Source organism: Mycteria americana, chromosome 5 (genome assembly GCF_035582795.1).
Source record: "Mycteria americana isolate JAX WOST 10 ecotype Jacksonville Zoo and Gardens chromosome 5, USCA_MyAme_1.0, whole genome shotgun sequence".
Classification (NCBI taxonomy): domain Eukaryota; kingdom Metazoa; phylum Chordata; class Aves; order Ciconiiformes; family Ciconiidae; genus Mycteria; species Mycteria americana.
Genome location: NC_134369.1, coordinates 31,029,536 through 31,049,979, shown reverse-complemented (window position 1 = coordinate 31,049,979; position 20,444 = coordinate 31,029,536). Strand labels below are relative to the sequence as shown.

General features: G+C 44.6%; 1 protein-coding gene across 1 annotated transcript; it reads right to left on the bottom strand.

The window, feature by feature from the left end:
- Nucleotides 1-3,578: 3,578 nt before the first annotated feature.
- On the bottom strand, nucleotides 3,579-15,206 carry ZFYVE19 (zinc finger FYVE-type containing 19). The gene is made up of 11 exons (XM_075502718.1): nucleotides 14,936-15,206; nucleotides 14,247-14,368; nucleotides 12,372-12,425; nucleotides 11,698-11,858; nucleotides 10,304-10,449; nucleotides 9,303-9,417; nucleotides 8,537-8,746; nucleotides 7,952-8,031; nucleotides 7,116-7,226; nucleotides 5,539-5,675; nucleotides 3,579-4,110 (listed from the first exon to the last, which is right to left on the bottom strand). Exons 1-11 carry the CDS (start codon nucleotides 14,987-14,989, stop codon nucleotides 4,044-4,046), a joined length of 1,257 nt encoding a protein of 418 aa, XP_075358833.1. The 5' UTR covers nucleotides 14,990-15,206; the 3' UTR covers nucleotides 3,579-4,043.
- Between the last annotated feature and the right edge of the window lie 5,238 nt (nucleotides 15,207-20,444).

Sequence of the window (20,444 nt, the reverse complement as noted above, 5' to 3'; positions counted from 1 at the left end):
GCTCTAAGCCTCACCCACTAGGTTGGAGAAATGGTCTTTCTTTATCAGGTCCATATATATCTATGGTAGCCCTAGGGACGTGCCATTTTTGGCTTAGTAAGGGGCCTGCCCTCCTGAAATCTCAACTTTGTAAGACAACAGCAAAATTAAATCCAGAGCTGCACTAGTTGTAGATTTGACGTTGCTCATAGATTGACACCTGCTAACACTCATGTATCATACCCCTTGAGAAAGGAGAGCAGCACACTGACAAAGAGCTCTGAGCACTGTTAAAAACACAGACTAGGTTCAAACAGACGTTCAGGTAGAAGATCTAGGTGGACAGGCCATGAGCTGAGTGTCCTAAACTAGAGCTGTAATTAGCTGCAGCAGAGTAGTGCATAGGAGTCCAGACTAATTATGTACCCTACCAGAAGGCTTTGTTTTATTCTGCTGAGCTGTGACAGCACAAAAACCCAAGATGCCTCTCCTCTGGCCCAAGAGATAGATTTTCTCTACCCTGGGCATTGTCCTGTATTCCTTCAATATGGAGTGATGCAAAGAGAATTTTTGTCTATGCTTTAAGGTTCATTGCTAGAACCCAGGAAAAAGCAGGTTCTTGAAACTCTGCTTGACAGAAGTTGTCTTTGTACTTATTCTGCAAGAGTGATGTGCAGTTGGTTCTGATACATAAGGATATCACTACCACATGAGAGTGCTTCAAATGAGCACAGTGTAATCATGGGGAACAAAGCAAAATATGGCCAGTGCTAGATTATTTCTCAGCTCACTGGCACAAAAGAAAAAGCAACATAAGGCAATCAGAGCAACTTTTTTGTTTAGTTCTTAAAAGTAGTAAATCATACTTGCTTTTATTTACTTTTTGGCTGTTCTCAGCCTAGACCAAAAGGATAGACTAAAATTTTTTTTTTTTTTTTTTACACACACAGCTTCCAGTTAACTTTGCTGTTTCTCAGCACCTTCACTAGCATAAGGCTGTAATGTTTGGTATGCAGATACTGTGTAAGAATGTTTCTTTAAAGGAACTTTGGCCTCTTGATTATACCAAGATAACTCAGAATGTATGAAAGTTCGTGTGCTTTCCTAATTGAGGGTTTAGGAAGGTGTATAAAATAACCTTTAATGCAATTTTCCCTTAGTTATGATCAATGCTTACATTGCCTTTAAAAATATTCTGGCTACTACATTTGGACACATGACCATGTTACAGCACTTGAGACAACATGCATGCTCGTGAACCACAGCAAATGCAAGTTAATGCAGCTTAACTAAGCTGAGACCTCTCTTTGTAAGCTAATCTGAGTTCAGTCTTGTGTTATCATTATTTTGAATTCTTGTTGGGGTGAAGCCTACATTTGATATTTCACATACAAAACATTTTGTCAGGGAAAGAAAATCTTCTTGTGCCCTTGTGGCATGCTACAAAGACAGAAGCAAAGAAGCTGATTCTCTTTCTTGAAGATACAAGCTCTCTTCCGTCCTTGAATGGCTATGACTGAAGTTGATCTGGCCTGTCAGGAACTGATTGTTTACTAGTATCTTTATTTGTTTACCAGCACCTTTTCAAAGACAAGGACAGGGACTAAGCAACACAACTGAAAGTGCTCAGCCCACTTAAAGGTCATGCAGCATTCCTCTTTCACAATGACAGATTCAGCTAGGTTTGCTTCCTGCAGACAGCTGATCTAGATACCCCTTCTATCCCTCCTACATGGAGGTCACTGAGGCAACAGCTACAGTGGGAATGGCTTTTCAGGGGAAAGTGGGCTGCTACTAAAATGGCCAATTACATGCAGAAAGCTCAGCAGCCACAAAAATGTCCATTAGTGGTGCAGGGAAAGCATCAGCATGTGTGTGTATGATTGAAGAGAGTCTTCCATGTATGACTATGTTCTGTTTCAGGTATTGGGTTGGGTGCATTTCTGGATTCCTTGGGATGACCCCACAGAAACCAACCTGGGAAACTAAACTGCTTCTGGCTGTAACCTGCTCCTTTACTACTGATGTGAACAGGGCAGGGCTTACAAGATACAGGCTGCCTAACTGCACAAGGAGCTCAAAGTTTGGTTGCACCTGATGAAGGATTCAAAATGTTACAAGTAGTGCACCAGCTCATACCAAGATATTAAAAAAAAGCAGCTGTAAAGCAAGAATTAAAACATCTGCTAACTGCTTGGAAAGGACACAGGCTGAAGCCCAAAAGAGTGGATCGGTCTTAGAAGAGATATAAGAACAGGTATTTGCATCTTCTGTACATGCAAAATACAAAGGATTTAACCTAAAAGATAATTGGGCTGTCTTGCTATCAGACTAGTTATCTGGGTCAAATAGCAATGAAAAGGTGTCATTCCTACAGTAACACAAAGCCAGAACAGCATTTTGTTTTCATTTTTAAGACTGCAAGCTCCTCAGGCAGTAACTCTCTACTTAAATTTTGTGTAACACAGGGCTCATTGTGAGCTCCTGCATCAAAACAACTCAAGTAGTTTTCCTATCTACCTGTCCCAAAGCAACAGGCACTGGTGAAGCAAGGACTGCCAGGAGAAAGAAGATCCTCCAGAGTCAGGTTTTGCCACCCCTTCCTAACTGGAAGGGGTCCTCCCCACTGTCCTTCCTATCAAAGGGGTTTGATAGCACTGCCAGATACATTTGCAATTTTTAGTGTGTTAACCTGCGGTATTACTATTCTGCATTGTCTGATACAGGTTTCTGTTGGAAGGGCCTGATCCAGTCCAGCATGTTAGCACAAATCCATCTTCAGCAGTCGTTTAATTTATTTGCTGTGCTCTGACCAGGGGTGGCTGAGGTGCAGGCAAACGCTGTTTCGTCAACTCACCTACAGAGGCAGTGACCTTAAGCACAGGGGCAGGGCAGGCAGCTGGGAGCGGCAGTGTCAAACCAGACAGGCAAGATTCATCAGAAACTCCCTGTCAAAGGCAAATCCCTAATTTTTTTGCTATTGAAATTTGTCAGCCTTAGAGAGCCATCTCGGAAGTCACATTATAGTCCTGGGAAGAGCTCATCCTGATGGGATATTAGAGCCAGTTTAGGGCAAGTTTAGTTGGGTATTTGAAGCAATTCTGGGTGCTTTGGTCACTGGCAAGTGCCACTTGCATCTGGACTGGCTCCAGAGGGGGATATGAGCATATTAAAATGAGCTTCTCTCACAGCCAGATAAAGAGCGTCACATGGGTAACATCTTTATCCTACCAGGGGACCAAATAATAAAGAGAGCCAAACCCCGCTTTCAGACTAATACACAACTCTTCCAACTAACACGCTGCTATTACAGACCACATCGAACCTCGGCACAGCCACTGCAGATCACAACACTGTGCATCAGTAGCAGATTACCTTTACAAAGCATCCTTCATTTCAAGTACACGAGCAACACTGCCCATCAAGGCAGAGTAGCCCCTGCACCTTTTCAGCCACACCACAGAAACATTTTTGATGATTTCATGATCCTTCATTTCTTTCCCTAAGCCAGTTGACACTAGGACTAAGATACCATTACAAGAGGGCAACACTTTGTAAAGGGCTATCAGGCATTTTCAGGAGAGACATTAACCACAGGCCTCTGTAAATAGTTTTTATTATGCTTTGGAAGTTCTCATCACACATGTGATCACGACGTAGACAGTTTTCTTAGTGCAAAGTGCTTTGCTGCCTGTTGAACCAGTGTATAAGCTGTTAGCAAAAGCAGGAAGTTACTTATCAGCCAGTCAGTACTGCCTTAAACACACATCTTTAATGCTACCCACACTGCCTTACCGTCTGTATTTATAGACTCGTATCCACCTCCTCATATCAAGTCCTCATTTATCCCCAAGCATGCACAGCAAACCCTGCACTTCTCTGGTTGTATTTGTGAGGACAAGTCACACGCCCTCCAAGCCTCTCTCAGATTACAGCACATCCTTTAACTGTCCAAAACATCACCCGTTTTGGCTGCAAATCCACTTGGACTCTTCCCATCTGGCCGAATCCTCTCTTTTCCCGTTCTCCATCTCCTTTTCTGCCCATGAAGAGTGTGATCACTTCTACTTGCAAGGAAGATGATAGCGGGAGGTGTGGTGGTCCTTCAGGTCAAACTCATCATGGCCTTCCCTGAGAAGCAAACACAAAGTGCAGTCAGAAGTAAATACCCAGGCAGGGAACTCACCCTTAGCCACTGCACAAGATGTCTCCCAGCAGCCCTTAACTAGAAACCTATCCCAAGGGTTAGCTGTGAGGACCCGACTGGCAGCCATGCAGCCTGACTACTTAAGATGTTTGCTTGTAACAGAAACCTCTGAGGGGCTTTGTGGAAAGGTCTGCTCATCCTTGTCTGCCGGAATGGGAAATGATAATAGGTCCCTCTGTCTCTTTCCCTCTTTTAGAGATTCATGTAACTGGTGGCTCATTTTCAGCACCATATCTGTGATTCCTAGGCACATTAGAAACTCCTATGACAACAGTCAAAATGACAGTCTGCTTCACGCAACTCTGAAAAATAACTGTTGTGGCTAAAATGCAGTGTATTGGCAGCTGTCTTAACCATGCTCAGAAGTAGGCAGTGTTGAGTAAGACACAAGCTTGCATCTGCAGCATGCAACTGATAACACTCACTCACCTGCCAGACTGCCAATTCTGCTTTTACTGATGTTTGCTGTCTGATACTTTTGTTTGTTTGTTTTGGTTTTAATCATAAAACATTGCCAGTCATATGTTTTCTTACCATTTTCATATGTTCTCCCCTATTCCATTTCCATCTCTCTACAAAAACATTTGCAGGAAATGAGAGAATATATACAAAAGCATCTCTTACTATCCCAACCAGATTCTTATCATCCTGCTGTCTAAATGTTATCCAGCACTAATCTGAGAACCCAGCCAACTACCCAATACTTTTGAGGCATGAAAAAGAGAAGCCACACAAGCTGTGAGGAATAGCTTTGTATTCAAAGGAATTAACTCACCAAATCTGAGACATGCAACTTTTTTTGTCAAAAATCAAGCTACAGTTGTTTAAGAACCAAGACTATAGCTGCTACAAGGCCTGACTGAGGAAAAAAGGCTCACCCATACATATTTCAACAAAAATTTTTTTATATGGTTTAAGACTGCAGAGTCTCAACCTAAGAAAAGCCTCAGGAATTTATACTATTTGATCTCCCCTCTTATAGGAACGCAGCCCAGATCATCCATCAATGTCATTAACAAGCCATAGGAGTCGCTGAACAATGGTCTCACTTATCCCATCCCACACAATGCAGCACATCAGCTGCTCCAGAGAACACTCAGACAATGTGCCCAAACATACACTGGAGCAGTACAGACAGAACGTTTCTGCCTAGGACCAGTTTAGTCCCTGAAGCCTGGGATAACTACTGATCGCACCAAGTATTTCCATAATGACTAGCATTCAGCTCAGATCTGGGTTCCTCAAATCTTCCCTCCTACTGCCTGCTTTTCTGCCCAATGGGAAGAACAAACAAAAGCAGCAAAGCTTACCTGTGACCCACCTCTCGGATCAAGAGGAATTGCAAGACTTACCGAAAACAGCGCTGGCAGTAGAGGTCCCCATCACAGCCATGGCAGCGCAAAGTGGCATCTTCATTGCAGATGCAGCACCAGGGTAACTCATCCTCATCACTGTCATCTGCCCTGGCAAGAGCTGTGGCGGTTGGAGTCTGGCTCAAATTCACAAAGAAAACAGACACAGAATTTGAACCTCAGCAGAGACAATACAGGACTTTCATTGTAATGCATGAAGGCCACAATGACATGTCACATGATCCATAGTTCACTCTCTGTTGATCCTAAGTCTGTGAGATGAACTTGCCCAGAGCCCAAGGATAGGCTCCATATATATCTAGATTGTTAAATAAAAACCCAAGGTACTCCCTACCATTTGCTCATGAATCTATGTTGCTTGGAAGGTAAACAGGTATTCACCCTCATTTAGTGTCTACAGCAATATACACCAACATTGTCCATACTGTGTTAAGGGCACGAAGCCCAGATCTTCGGGCAGGCACCACAGCAATACAAAGTGATAGACAATCCCTGCTGCAAAAGCAAGCCATCAAGCAGTTTTGCTGAAAGCAGTTACGTAGGAAGGGAAAGCAGTGGGGAGGTGGGGGGATTGTTTTCTCCCTGTTATAGAAAGAAAACTGGGGGACAAAGGAAGTGATTTGCCAAAAGGCCCCTACTATTGATCTGTACCTGAGGTTGGACCAAAAAGATCTTCTGAAATCATAATCTAAAATCTATCCATAAGGCCATCTATTGTCTCCTTCTGCTTTACAGAGAACTCTTGTGGAACTGAACAGCCATACACACATTGGGACACAGTGCCTGGACACTGGCAAAGGCAGCTTCCTAACACAACAGCAATAAGATGGTGCTATCTTTTACATCAGCAATCCCAGAAGCGCAAGGTGGCATACCTATGAGATGGATGTTTTCAATAATGCTTACAATTAAATAATTTCTTCCACTGCGGACAGGCCTGTCAGGTGTCTGTGAGTCACAGGTCCTTTTAATTCTTGTAATATACATTAGAGAAGGTGTATGTATTTCCATAATAGGCTGGCATCCATTCTGAGCGTAGGATATCTTGTTACTAATTCCTTCCTCTGACGTTATATGAGAACACAGACAATCAATTACTATCTAGAGGTTCTATTCTACACATGCTGAAAGCACTGGCAAACCTCCCACTTACCCTGGTTCAGGCTGTACAGTACTAGACCGTGGCCTCCTTGGTCTACTTATATTGGTGAGTTAAAAATCCCTTCTCTAATGGGCATCTTGCGAGGTCTATGTTAACTTCTCTGGGTTTAGAGGACACCATCCCATTCAGCAGAAAACCAGCCTGAAAGGAATTGTATTCCAGGGAGCAATTCCTTTTAAAAGTACAAGGATGACTCACAGCTGTGCTCAGGGCTGGTCAGCCTTGCAGAAGCCACTCAGCTTGTCTGCTCTGGAGAAGCTGGTTGGTTTTTTTTTTATTTTTATTTCTTTTCCCCTGCATCAAGCCTAGGATACAGCAAACTCTTGCTGCAGAACTGTACTCTCCCGAGACCTTGGAACATGTCATTTCAAGAGATCCCAACCAGCTCACTGACCTTTTGCTTTGCTTTCTTACGCAGGTTCTGTTGCGAGGATCCTGGTTGGGTGGTCTGATCTGGAGGAATGTTGAATCCACTTGCTTCATCCAGGGCTGCTTCCTCTGTGAGCTGGTAACAACAGAAAGCAAGAAGCCTCTTGTTTCAAACACAGTTGGGAGCCTCATTCTAGGCTCTAAACCTCCTGCCTTCTCCTTGCTTTCATGCAGTAACAAGGAGATGACAAGTCTGAATACATCTGGTGTTACCCAGACAGACGTGAACTTGCTCTGTCTGCACCCTGAACACTGTGTGTACATTGTGAACAGTCAGGGTAGCAGCAGGGGCCTTCAGCTAACACATTCTGCTTTGCAGTGCAGCTATCAGCAGACCGTCAAGACCATGCGAATCACGCACGTGTGGTCTGTAATCAGGCAGAAACTTAAGCACAGAAAGCTCATCTCTGCCTGCAAGACAATTCATAGCCATTTTAGAGAGAAATCTAGGCATAAGCTGTGCTAAACAGCACACATCTCATCATCCATGTTCTAGCTGGGTGGGGGAAAAGATGAAACAAGAAGTACAGAAGTACCAGCAGAGTGGGGTTGGAGAGGAGACACACACCACAAGAGGCACTAAGCATGAATGAGAAAGACAGTGTGACAGATTAGAAGTAATGTTGTCAATCACTTGTAGCTGAATGGCCCATGGGAGCTAGTATTGGAAAAGCACTAGGAGGGGAAGGAATGAAACTCTGCCCAGGAACAGAAACATATCCTTTGCACGCTCACCAGGTAACATACACACTGGGAATAATTGAGAGGAAGATAAACAAGGCCACAGCTGCCACTTCTGACCTGTTTTAGCACTCTGCGAATGGCTTCCTCCTCAGCCACTTCCTCATCACTGTCAGGGAGTTTATAGGTTTCCAGTGTAACTGCAGGAGTAAGACAGGAGACTGTAACCCACACCTGCCTCAAACTTTGTGCCCACTTAAGTGCCAGAGAAAATCCTTTGTGGTGTGAGCTGGTTTTGGCATTCTGGCTCTGGCACAGACAGATCCTTTTCAGATGGGGACTCCTCAAAAAGGGCATTACTGTTTTTTTTTAACACTGGAAGAGGGAAGGAGAAAATCCCCACCAAAACCAGAGGTTTGCTTTTAAAAGCTTTGTTAACCTCACCAGAGCATGCTAGAATTTTCTCCAAGAAGGGTGCAAGACAAAGCAATCTGACCTTACAGCTCTGGCCTTTACCCTCAACTAAGATCTTTTATACCGATTTCATGATGAACCAACCTGTACAAGTTTACAGACAGAACCAAATCTCAGTCTGTTTCTTGCAGAACAGAGGAATTAAATGGATGAACACCTCTCAGAAAAGAAATTACTCTGTCACAGGAAATCGGTTCCTCTCTTGGCACTGTGTTCTCGTCTGCTACCCACCTTTCTCTGGGTCCTCGCCTCTGAGTGCTGCCAGTCTCTTGGCAACTTGTAGGATCTTTTCCTGCCTAGTGTTCTCTTCCCACAGCTCAGAGGCAGCTTCTGCCAGAAGTTTATTCTTCTCTTCCTCTAGCTGTTTTGGGTCCAGGTTTGCAGGGCAAACACAATCTTCACTTTCCCGATTGAGATCATTCAAACTTTGGCTACTAACAGCTGCAAACAGACACACAGAACATGCTGGTGACTCAGCAGCAGTGTCCCTTGGGCACAGACAACACGACTAAAGCAATGGTAGGAGAGCAACTTGCTCCTCTCCATTAATCTGGGTAATAATGGGAGAAGGCATGCCACAGTAGGATCCGCACTGTACATGAAGAGAAGAAAGTGAGCTAATCTGTGTTTTATAGTGAGATTACAGAGAAAGCACTGCAGCTAGGAAGATAACAGTATCCCAGATTCCGATGTTTTGTAACAGAGCACAGGTGTGTTAGGAGTAGCAACAGCTCCTCCTCAGGGAAGGGTCACCTTAGAGAAACAGAGAGGAGCAATCTGAGTAATACAACCCTGAGAAGAAGGAACCATCTCCAAGCAAAGACAATGAGACCCAGTATGGAGCCAGATAGCTACTCTTGGTCAATTTGGGAGTCAAAAGGGGGAGATAAGGACAAACTGGACACCCAGCTCACCTGTACGCTAGATAGGGAGGCACATATTTCCTTCTCACTATAGCATATACATTATTAGACAGAAACAGGTCTTTGGAAGATACCTTGAGGCTGGACTCTTGGTCTGTAATGCTCATCAATGGCAACTTCCTCAGACAGTTGAGTTAACAGGTCATCTGTCTGCTGGACCAGACTTCTGGTATCAGGAGGCTGATGTACCTAAGAAACAAGGAGGGCATGGGAAAAGGCAAATGAGAGGGAAGTGGCATACACAAAGGAAAAGTTTGGTAACCACGATCACCCTAGGTGGGAGCAGCATAAAAAGATGCATCCACTGATCTTGAGAGCCTCAGCTTATGGTTATCTGGTGTAAGACTTTCAGAGCTTCATTCTCAGAGGTGCTGAATGCGCACAACTCTAAAAGCAGTCACCCAAACAAGGCAAAGTGGTGCTGAATGTACAGGAGTACATGCTGCTGGGTCCCAACCCAAGCTTTGCCACTACCTCCAATGTAAATAGTCATTCTTAACAGTGCCAGCCAGCAGCCCTGCTGAGGCCTATGATAACAGCTGGGTGGGCAGCACTGCTGAAAAAGCAGCATGAGGAAACGATTTCTCTGGGACAAGATCGTTCATATAGGCTGTGAAGGCATATATCCAACTCATTCCTCTGCAGTCTCAGACTAACCACTCTGTGTTTCCATTTCTGGAATAATTAACAGGATTTTGCCCAGCTGGGATGTAGTAACAACTACAAGATACAATTAGAAGGTAGGGCTGATAAGCCCCAAACACAGACAAACAGCTCTGAAAAAATATCAGACCACTTAGGTATGCAAATGGGTTGAGAGGAAAAAACTTAGCATCTATTGTTAAAAATAAATACATGAACTACATTTGACATACAGCATTCAAATTGAAGCAGTGAACTGGTAAAGGCTGGCCATTTGCTTCTGGAGCAATGACACAAACAGGAAATGGAGATTTCTGAAGGGAGCCACCTAGACACAAAAAAGCTGAAGAAGGAAGAACGGCTAACATGCTGGGACACCAGTTACTGTGTCAGCTCAGAATACGTTGCTGGCTAAAAAGCTGAGGGATCTTACAGGTCTGGGAGCCTGGGATGGAGGATCTCTCCCCTGCAGGACAGCCAACCGGTCCTCCATTTCCTGTGTGGATGGAACAGGTCCCCGGCAGTCCTCCTTCAGGGCAGCCAGTCTAGCTTCAATCTCAGCCTGAGTAGGGATGGACTCTGCAATTCAGAATAACCCAAGCGAGGAGATTACTCTGTTATTGAAAACAAAAGGCTTCAATTTTTTTTTCTTAAAATTATATTTCTTTCTGGAATCAGACTCTGAACACATGAGCAAAAACCTCCCTCAGCCCCTGACATGAATGAGGGATCATACTGCAGTGACTTGGAGACTACCCTAACGCTAACTGCTATACTTTTCTACCGAGTCCTTGCCTCCTTCACAGTTTATCTCCTAGCCATAAGGCGAGTATTAGGTTAATGTCATTTGGCAATCAGCTGACTCGGGATACTAGGGACAGGCAGAGAAATAAGTGTTGTTTAGGCAGTACAGTCCATTGCTCCAAAATCTCTTAATGTAATCCTAGGCATATCAGATTGAAACCCTCCCCCACCACATAACAGGATGAGAGGAAATGGCCTCAAGTTGCTCCAGGGGAGGTTTAGATTGGATATAGGAAAAATTTCTTCACTGAAAGGGTTATCAAGCATTGGAACAGGCTGCCCAGGGAAACGGTTCAGTCACCATCTTTGGAGGTATTTAAAAGACATGTAGATGTGACACTTAGGGATACAGTTTAGTGGTGGACTTGGCAGTCTTAGGTTTACGGTTGGACTTGATGATCTTAAAGGTCTTTTCCAACCTAAATGATTCTATGATAATCAGGTAACCACTTTGCAGTGTGTTCTCTCCCTTTTAGAGATCACATATCATTTTTTAAATAGTTTGTTCTCCCATAAGCACCACAAAGCTGTCCCAGAACCTGAGAGCTGTGGACTGGGATGAGAGTCCTTTTTCTCCTCTGTGAGGCAAGGCTGGGCAGAACATAATCCCACAGAGACTGGCACTGCTGTTGCCCAGGACAATGACCCACAGGAAACCTCCTGCAAAATAGTTTGGCCAAAACCCCTCATTTCATTCTGCTCCTATTGGGCTTGACACAGGCTTTTACCCCAAACAATGGAAAATGAGAAAGTGATTTTACAGGTAAGATACTGCCCCAAAACAGAGAAGCAGTTTCAAGGGAAACCCCAAGAAGCAAAACGAAACTGGAACATTAATCTAAAATCATTGTAGAATCTGGCCATTGTGGTAGCAGGACATAGATGCTCTGTCCAATTTTAACCCTTCAATTCCCTAAAAAGGTGGGCTCTGAAAGCCCAGCACTTCCCTGTCCCTCCAGGTTCCATGTTTCCCAAGTAGCAGTGTTCCCACCCAAGGTATCTCCGGTATCCTCCAAAACTCACTCGGTTTCCTTTCCTCCCTGAGCCTCTCCAGTCTCTCTGCAATAGCTCTATCCTCTTTAGAGAGCCCCTGGTATCTGGAGCCTGCTTGACCTGGGGGTTTTGCAGCTGCCTTCTGTTGTTCTTTCAGCTGGTTTTGCTTAGCCTCAAAAGCTGCTACACGCCTGTGACAAGGATGGAAAAAAGACATGACAATTGAGAACAGGGGTTTAAACCGTGAATATGAAAACATCCTCTGTGAACCCAACAGGCTATTTGAAGAACGTCAGTGTAGAACAGAACAGAAACCACTCCCTCCTGTACCAGCCTCTCCCATATCAGCACAATGACGTACTCCCAAGAATAAGGAAAACTGTAGCTCACAGGAGCAGTACACCTGGCACCATTTCCAAGGAGACAAGGAACATTTCACCACCAGGTTCCTGTTTCCAAGCCAACCCTGATCATAGGCAGGTGGCTGTTAAGGATTCTATTCAAAAGAGCACACACCCCATCCTCCCAAACAAGCAAAAATCCCAAACAACAAAACAAAAACCCCATCCTTAATCTAATTCTGAACAAGCAAATACCAACATCACAACCCCCACTTTTGCTGGTCTCTATAGAGGAAGAGGAGTGAGGGCCTGAAAGGCTACTCTGTGGCAGAAACAACCGTCTGATTGGCAAGTGCAACTCACTTTTTGTAGTTTTCTGGTGGTGACCATTTTGCTGAACTGCTTTGAGATCCCTCTCTGGAAAACAAAAAACAATGATTTCTCTGAACTCAAGATACTGGCAATGCTTCAATCATCTAGGCTCTCAACTCAAGAGGAATCAGTATATGTTTCTCCTGGTACAGCCCCTTTCATAACCTCATTAATATGGAGAAGTGATCAGCTTATGGAACGGATTAAGATAATATAGCTGCCTGGGACAGCAGGGGACTTCATTTCTAGTCCTTTGGTCTGGTTGTTTTGCATGTGGACAAAATATGATTTCATATGGTCACCAGTGATCCAAAGGAGGAGGGGCTGAAATACCCTTGCCTCCCACAGCCTGCACCACCCAGTTCAGAGAGCAGATAAAGAGAAGTCAGGTAAAGACTCCCAGTGTAATTAGCTTCCGTGCAGCAGAACACTCTGAAAGGAGCTGTGGCATGCAACAAACACAGAATTATATAATGCACAAGCTAAACAAAATGTTACCAAAATTATTATATAACCACCAGTATCATAACAACACCTAGCACACTTGAACACTGCACACCACAAACACATCATGTGTAACTATCTTCTACTTTACTGTATTCAGGTTGAGCTGCTAAACTACACACTTATGTAAGGTAGTTAGCATATTTTATTCATTCTTAGGAGTCACAGGTACAAACACATCTGCGCTGTGCTAAGGCCTGTATAGTAATGAAGGAATGCAACACTGTTGGACCACTTTTCAGTTCTAAGGTTTCAGTTCTGAAAGCTATTTGCATGAAGAACAACAATACATGCAGTTTACAGAGCCGCAGCCGTGTGTATTATCTACCTGCTATCCAGTCAGGGAGGATTTTTTTCTGCTGTAACTCTACAGTACTGATATTAAACAGATGAGAAAAAAACCCAAAAGAAACATGGAGAAAGGCTGCCCTGTTTTCTTAATGGCTTTGGAGTTGTAAAAGGGAAATCAGAAAATTTCAAAACTGAAGGACTGAATACTGTGTTTTCACCACCAATAGCTCACATTGTTTTCATGAGCCAGTGCTTCTGAAATGAAGACCTCTGCTAACGAGAGGCTCTTCTCCTTTAGACACCTACAGAGCCAGAAAATTCCCCACTTGCTGGCAAAAATTCCTTGCTATGGGAGAGAAGTGAGGAAGAGAGGTAAGAGAAATGCAAGAGAAGGAAGAGGACACAGAAGAATTGGTTGAGGGAGGGGTTGTGGTATACACTTGTGCTCTTGCGTTACTTGTTCATGTGTATAACCCATACTGCTACTGAATTACATTTTCAACAGGCAATCTACAGGTTATGTTTGCAAATATTTTTTTTTCTTTTAAAAGCAAATCAATTTTATGGTACAAAATTTTAAGTCTTCAGGCTACACAGAGCAGAGTCCCCTCAGCAGGGAGGACTTGTGTCACTGTTTGCCCACAGAGGTAATAACACTTTGAACACCTTATTGTCAGGCCGTTCAACTACTACACATCTGAAAAGACTGCCAGTGCTTTCAAAGGGGTGTAGATTTCTGGGCAATAACATGGTGGGGCTTAACCTGTCTCATCTCGCTAAGATATCCAGCAGCATTCAGCGTCCATCCATGAAGATTTAAACCGGTTTCTTTCAGACTACTCTGTCACCATAGAGAACAGCCTAACAAATCCTGATTCCTATCTTTGGACTGCACAGCTCATGTAACAGCAGTTCAGTAATGGACTGGATGAAACTCCAGGGTACAGGCAGTGTGCATGCACAAGTGCAAGGCACAGCTCTCACGCAGAAATCTGCAACACAACATTGGGACGCAAAATGAAGAAACAAAGCAGGACACTGTCTTTGGGTGAAGAAACACTCCCGTCTTACCCAGTTAGCTTTTCATGGCACTGCTTGCACACCTTCTGCTGAGTGCTTCCACAGCGGGGAACAACAGCACTGAAGCTACGGCAGCCTGAGCAGAACGACCGTCCGCAGTTCTTGCATCCACACTGCGGAGATATAAGAGAGGGGCAGGACAGGGCTTCATCACCTAGTCACCATACGCACCCCATTGCTCTGGCTGGCTGTATGCAGGGACGGTGCCCATGCCAAGGTGCACTAAAAATAACGCTGGGGTTATGCTGATGTTTCACGAGAACTGCATCATTAGCTGCTGCTGAAGATATGGAGGCTCTCGAGAGCCTTTGAGCACCAGCACATAAAACCTGCTAGAAGCAGACACCATCTTGTCCCACAGTATAATAAAGTGTGTATGTGGGGAATTACTCCGAGACAATGATGGAATATTGGATTAGAGGGATGACATCTAACGACGATTTTTTTTTTTTTTTTTTTTTTGCAGTGATCGCACATATTTAAAGACGTAGGCACCACGAGAGCTCAGTAAGCGAGCAAGGACAACACCACTACGACGCTGGTCGGGAAGCGTGCCTCGGCGCCGAGAGAGGCAGGCTTCCCAGCTCCCCGCTCAGGCCCTCGCACTGCGGGGCAGGCGCCCGCGGGACCGGCCGGGCTCCGCCTCACAGCCGCTCCTGACCCCCCTCAGCCGGACTTGCCTCTTTCTTGAAGACAGAGAACTTGGACGCGCACCCATAGCACCGGCTATCCATGGCGCTACCGGAGGCGCGACCGCCGCCCGGGCCCGGCGCTCAGGCACCGCGCTGCGCCCCCGCTATGCCAAGCTCCATAGTTTCCCCCCCCAAAATCCCCCAGATCTTTCTTTAACTGCAGCAGACGCAAAGCGCGGCAGCGAACAGGGGCTACCAGAGACACCCCTCTCACACACCGAGCCGGTGCCGCACGGCACCACGCCCCGACCCGCCGCGGCGCAGCGCACGGCCCGACGGGAGTCGTAGTCCTTCGGGCCGCCTTCCTCGCCTCCAGCCGCCAGGGGCACTCCTCGGACAAACTACACTGCCCAGGGCTCCGCGCCGCACCCGGCGCCCGGCCTGCCGGCAGCCGCCTGGCGCTGCTCGGGACCTGAAAACATCCGGTTCTGTCGCGCGATGCATTGTGGTACCGGAGGTCTGGTGCCGCCGTCCCGCCATGCCGGTAGCGCGGCACCGAGCGGTTGGGGCCCGGGAAGACTCCATTTCCCGGCAGGCAGCGCGCCGGGCGGGCGGGCCGGGGAGCCGGCGGCGGGGCTGAGGTGACGGTCAGCTTCCGGCGGCGGCGGCCTCATTGGCCCCGTACGCTCTGTGGTGGGTCGGGGAGGAGGGTAGTGCCATTCTCCTGGGCCCCTCCTCGCCAGGAGGGCACACAGGGCGGCCGGCCGGCCCGACGCCACGGGGTGGGCGCCGCCTCAGCCTCCCTGCCCCTCAGGGGCCCCCTTGCCCCGGCCTAGCTCTGTCTCGGATGTTCGCTGCTCCCGCAGCAGCGAAAGGCATTGCCACTTTTGATGTGGGAGAGGGAGGACCCGCAGGCTGGGTGCTTCGTTGGTTTCTCGTTATGTAGCAATTGCTTACAACGCTTTCAGTAAGGTATCGCTGCCTCGTACGCCCCTGTGTGCCGTGCTCCCAGTACAGCAGATGTAGTTAGTAGGGTGTTGCATTTTTGCCCATTAGCTGTCGTTGGGTGTTAGTAAGACAAAAAGCGTACTCTTTAACGCTGACAGGGTTGTGCTCAAGTTATTCTGGTTTTTTGTCTTAAACCTGTGGTGAGATCCTATTTCAGAAGAGCATGAAGTCAGCGGAACTGCAAAAACTCCAGTTATTGCCAGCCAATACTGCCAGTATTTGTTTGCGTGCCTTCAGAAGTGAATGTGCTACAGTGTTTGTAAAAAAAGTTACTGAGTGTAGTTCTAGGTACCATTGGTTCCCATGACTCATCTTGTTAATTGTGTGGGTTTGCAATTACATTTTGCATTCTTTCCAGTTTAATAGACAAGCCCACACTGTAAAGACCTACGTAATTAAATTAGGAAACTGACTGATCTATTCAAGGAAGAAGATACCTGAACAAAGCTAAATTTAAAGGAAAAAATTGGGGGTTTCCCCTCTCAAGCTTTCAGGTTTTTTAAATGGTAAAGAACATTAGAAAGACAACTGTATAAAACTTGGAAGCTACACTTTGCAGCTGTCCAGCAACTGTATTAGAGACCACCTGGAAATTCCAGGTCCTGTAGGCATAAAGCAGGGAATAGAGACAAATATAAAACAGAATTGACTCAAATAAAAGACTTCTTTTTATGTTGCCTTTGCTATTGAGCTGGTCAATGGGAAAAGAGGAAGACGAAATTTCAATCTGAATGTAGTTATAGTGCAACCTACCGATTGACAGGCATAATTTGGAGTGCTGCTCTTTAATGCAAAATACAAGCAGTGACCCAAAGAACCTTCCTATCCAGAGAGCAGCAGCAACAGAGGTGCACGGGAGGGAGCAAGACAGGTAAAGAAATTGAACTTACCTGTTTAGAAACGCCTCGGCTGAATTTGCCGGATGGAACTGAGAGTCGTGATTAGGGCAGGAGAAGACCTCGCTCCCCTGTGTCTGGAGAAGAGGGAGGAGGCACGTTCCCCTGCTGGTGTCCACCAGAGGGGGCCCGGGTCCCACAGTTCTTCCAGCTCCTGCAGTAGAAAGCCGTTTGGCAGCTGAACAGCAGCAGCTTTTCTTTATTTCTTCTCTTGCCTGCAGATGTTTCCCATAATAAAGGGGACTCCGATTATTAAAATTTTATGTGACAACTCAGTCCATAAGGTTTTCAATTTCTGTTTGAAGTGTAGGAGAGATTAAATGGTCTTTGGTTCATATGTCTTCTCCTTGCCAAACTCAGTTGTTGCACAGTAAGTTGTACATTCTCTGTCCTACGTAGTTATAGCTGCAAATGCTGTGTTCTTCTCTAACTTGCTGTGAAACTGTGCCCCAGTCTATTAGACTATATTGTATATATGTTGTATGGATTACTATAATGGAACGCATCTAGAAGTAAAACTTTCGGTCTGAAAAAGTTCAAATTAATTCAAAATGTGGCTGTCTGCCTACTAAGTCTCCCAGGCTGTAATGTTTCTCCTTGCAATTCAGTGTGATAAAAAGGGAAGATTATCACCACAGTGAAACTGAAAACTGAGTTTCAGTACTCTCTTGGTGTTTCAGTAGGCTCATTTTCTTCTTCTAGATGAGGAACCAACTGTACTATCAGCATGCCAAAAGCTGCCCTTATTTTCTGTCAGGCATTGTGGTTCTAGTCATGCAACCAAGGCGTCATCTCAACCACAGTTATTTACTTATGTAAGGGAAATGTGTTTTAAATTAAACACAAAAAAAGACTTATGAGTGGTACATTTTTTGTGTGTTTCTGTAGTGCTTTATTCCAGGCTGTTTTTCTCCTACAGCAGTAATTGACAGATCTCTGCTCTGGTTCTTACAGATTACAAAAGCATACCACTGTGATTTCCCCTGATTTGCCTTCCAGATAGGAACCCGGACAGTCCCAAAGCAGGTAAGATTGGAATACATGGACACAAACAGTCTTCTCTCTTCCACGTGCACAGGCTTGTGGAAGTGGGTCCCTCTTAGCACAGATCTGTTTTTGTACACAATTAACGTAATACCTGCTTGTGTCATGAGGCATGTACAGATATGGGAATACATATATATATATATTCATCACTGCTAGATACCTCTGTTTTTTAAGGTTAAATACTTACACGTTGCATTTCAAAGGTGTGTTAAGTGAATGCTGAACTTTCATTAGAACCTCTCAAAATCCTCCTGTGGTGGTATCTGAATCGTAAACTTTTGGCTATACTGTCCATTGTGTCTACTTGGTCACTCTTAATTCATATCTCTCAGAATATGAATGTTAATAGCAAGCTTATTAATCATTTTTATACATGGGCAATGCCTGTTGTGGGAGGATTATTGACTGTTAGATGCAAGTCCCCTTACACTGTGCAGCTGGGTACACCTAAGCTCTTAGCAGGGTTTGTGAATCCTACAGCTTCTCCATTTAAGATTCACAACAAACTGTAGGTGAAAATAAGCAGCAGTCATTATAAGAAGGATGCCATTCATCAGGATGTTTTGTATCTTGCATTTTCCTGTTTGGTGGGCCACAGATTTATAGATGAGTAATGTATAACTAAAGTAGAGACTGCTGGCAGGAAACCAGAGATTTTAGCAATAATTAGAGGAAAGCTGAAGGTTTTGATATATGCAGAGGGTTAGGAGGTGGTTTGGAGCATGTGTGGAAGCTTCAGCTAACGTGCATATCCCTTAAGGAACATGGTTAACAAGGACCCCTAACAGATCTCATGAAAAGTGGAACCTTTAGATCTCATACTGAAAAGCCTTTCCTATGAAAGAGAGAACTTACTCATCACATTACATTTCAGCCTGTCTGTACATTCAGGAATGCATTTCTACATCATTATTGTTGAACTCATGTTTTCAAAACAAATGAGATTGGAGTCTTTAGCCAGGCTGCGTGCCCTTAGGGCTCACAACTTGCCTGCAGGAAGGGCTTGCTTACAAATAAAGCACCCTGAACAAGTCACATTGCCAAGTCTCAGACTCCTACTTAAAAAACATATTTCTAGGGACAAGTTGCAAGACTAATATTCCTGTATGCGGTACATTGCTGTTTAAACATGTTGTTCATGCTCCTTCACCATGGGTAAATATGGGTGAATATCTAAAACATTGGACCTATGTAGAGCCCCACATCAGGCCATGGGAAGGGAATCTAAAGTAATACTCGAGTTACAAAGCTATTCAGCACTGTACTTTTAAAATAGGGACCCATTCAACTTTGTATGCAGTAACAGTTGTCATGTAGTTATTACTTTTGCACCTCCATAAAAGTCCTCAGACTCAGGGAGAAAATTGGCTTTTGTACAGCCTGAAGTTGAGGTTAAAAGTAGAAATAGAGTTTAATTTTCTCTCATGCTGCTGAAATTGTTACATCCTTCAAAAAGGTGCCAATCTAAATAGTGAGCCAAATTAAATGAAGGAATACTTTTTATAGCCAGAAGACAGGAGCTTGTAAGAACTACAAATATTTGTTGCCTGCTGCACATGCACTTTCCCATTATAATGCAAGCAAGCTCTAGACCCTGATGTCCACAACTTATTATTTATCATTCTTCTGAGGGTGAAAATTAACCAGTGCTTAGAAAGGAAAACATTACAGATCCTTAAAAAAAAACCCCAAACCAAAAGTCATCATAATTCAAAGTTTTCTTCGCTGCCTTCCTAGCACCAGGAAAGCAAATTGGCATTTTCAGCATGCTCTTCTTCACAAAGGCATAATTGCAGCATGAACTTTTATTATTTATTACATTTTGGCATCTTCCAGTTTGGACTGGCATTTAGTTCTGAATACATCAAGTCAAGACAAAGTGTTAGCTGTCTACAGTGGTGATTTCTTTGTCCTCTTCAGACGTCTCCTCAGAGGTGGAAGATTTCTCTCTACAGACAAGGGACTTCACACCTAGTACGTTCTCCAAAGTTACTGGCTCCATTTACATTCAGTGGACTTTGCGTTAAGTTTTTAGGCCTCATTTTTAAAACTTAGTTTGGTAATAGTCCATGGACAATTTCAGTACCTGACTCAAGCCACAGCAAAGTGGCAACAATAGGTGCTTCACTCCATTCCCTCTCCCTCACTGCTTGTTCCTGCCACGATTAAGTCGTTTCTTTAGTTAAATCTGTTCCCTGACCTGGTACATCTCACAGAGGAGTAGTGCAATTCTTTGAGTTGAGATGCTCTACAAACATCCTAGTTTGCACCTTCAGTGTAAAATGGTGATTTCCAGGCTAAGGTGTCTATATGAACTGTATAAGTGAGCTTGGCTTCAAAGCATAAACAAACATGTGTCTGAAGGCTTTTCTGTATGCATACTGAAATGCATGTTAGGGTTGGGTAATAACATTTGTCAGAATACAGGTTAAAGTTGCTACATAGCCATATTCTGAAATTTTTATGGGCACAGTTTCTAACACTAGAAGTTCTTGAAAATCTGCTTCCATAGTTTCAGTTCTGCTATTGTATTTCGCCATGCAACACCAGCAATGGGAATACTATAACAAAAAGCTTACAGTCTCAGACAGAAGCATCCCATAGGC

Coding starts and splice junctions, on each gene's coding strand:
- ZFYVE19 (XM_075502718.1), bottom strand. CDS start 14,989: ATGGATAGCCGGTGCTATGGGTGCGCGTCCAAGTTCTCTGTCTTCAAG. Junction 10,450..11,697: donor CAGGGAGGAAAGGAAACCGA/GTGAGTTTTGGA, acceptor TCTGAATTGCAG/AGTCCATCCCTACTCAGGCT. Junction 4,111..5,538: donor TACTGCCAGCGCTGTTTTCG/GTAAGTCTTGCA, acceptor TTTGCTTCTCAG/GGAAGGCCATGATGAGTTTG.